Source organism: Volvox carteri, assembly GCF_000143455.1.
Source record: "Volvox carteri f. nagariensis unplaced genomic scaffold VOLCAscaffold_6, whole genome shotgun sequence".
Taxonomy (NCBI): domain Eukaryota; kingdom Viridiplantae; phylum Chlorophyta; class Chlorophyceae; order Chlamydomonadales; family Volvocaceae; genus Volvox; species Volvox carteri.
The window spans coordinates 565,736-567,093 of NW_003307549.1; the positions used below are offsets into that span (position 1 = coordinate 565,736).

At 55.9% G+C, this 1,358-nt stretch overlaps 1 protein-coding gene across 1 annotated transcript in view; it reads right to left on the minus strand.

The window, feature by feature from the left end:
* VOLCADRAFT_103430 (uncharacterized protein) overlaps nt 1-1,358 on the minus strand; it is a gene marked incomplete at its 5' end in the record, with an annotated part of 15,403 nt that overhangs the window by 7,237 nt on the left and 6,808 nt on the right. The window contains 2 exons of the mRNA XM_002947425.1: nt 288-422; nt 850-978. Of these exons, the coding sequence (XP_002947471.1) occupies nt 288-422; nt 850-978 (264 nt within the window). The remainder of the gene's footprint in view (nt 1-287; nt 423-849; nt 979-1,358) is intronic.

Here is a 1,358-nt window from a genome sequence, read left to right on the forward strand (position 1 = left end):
AGAGTCGGTTCCTGAGTCGGGGGGTTTTAGGGTTTTAGGGTTTCGGAGCTTTAGGGTTGCTGCTTTACCTATCCAGGAGCTACTTGGGTGAGCAGTGGGAGGTTGGGGATGGGAAGGTGACGGGCTTTGTGAATCTGTTTCTATCCGGGGCGATACCTGGCGGGGGTGTTGTGGCGGGGGTGTCGAGGGCTGTGGATTAGGGTAGGTCTTAGGGGACGCGCCCTGAACTCGTCGTTTTAAGTTCGAAATAAGACCTCCTGAACAACCCCCCCCCCACACACACACACCTGCGGCAGGTGTTCCCGGATGATGCCTTCCCGATTTAGATTCACTCGCCACAGCAGTCTCCTAGCCTTGCAGGCGTTAAGTACGGCAATGTACTCGTTGCGGCCGATACCTAGCACCGCCAAAGCGTCAGCGGCCTGTGGTTAGAGAGTGGAGGGAAGAGTGGAGGGAAGAGTGGAGGGAAGAGTGGAGGGAAGAGTGGAGGGAAGAGTGGAGGGAGGAAGGGGGGAAAGATGATGAAGGGGGAAAATGCGGAAAAGGAGGGAACGAGGGAAACGATATAGAGTTTTAGTTAGTTAAAAGTCAGGTGGCTGATGCGCGGCTGCGTGAGGTGGCAGCTAGGAAGGCAAGTAGGTAAAGTGGTCGGCGGGTTGGGAGGGGGGTACGGAGGGGGGCATTACAAGACCGGACATGTACGACATGTAGGACGATAATGTCTTTACAAACCGACAATGTAACTGAAACGGATAACGGCAACCCGGATAACGCCATGGACGAGAGAGAGGTACAACGGTGCTTGGGCCGCGGACGAGTGTACGGTGTACGGATGGCCCGGCAATGTACCGTAAAGTTGGGCATCCTGTCGTACGACCGCTCGTCCTTGAGCGCTTGAGTCATCAAGTCGAGGTAGTACTTGAACGGCGTGATGCGCGCCACGCGACACAGGTAGTCCGACAGGTGGTACGGAAAAAGCTGTGCACGGAAAAGGGACACAAGTACGACATTACGAGCAATTCAAGGCCGAGAAATAAGTTACAGGAAGCCAGCGCGTGGCAGCTCTAGGCGCAGATGTGATAACGATGGGAGAAGCAGAGGAGTACGGCAGAGGCCCCCGCGGTGTGTGTGTGTGTGTAGGGGTGTGTCTGTTACATATCGATCCGGGCCTGACGCTGGCCAGGGGTACCTAATCGTATACCCCAATGGGAATGACCGAAGCCGAAGCACTCTGCTCCTTGCGGGGTCCTGTTCGACCGAGGGCGTGCACCCCCGCGTTTCCCCCTCTGTCAAGAGGAAAGAGTATTGAGTGTATCCGTTACACGTCGTGTGTGTGTATGTGTTGTGTGGGAAATGCG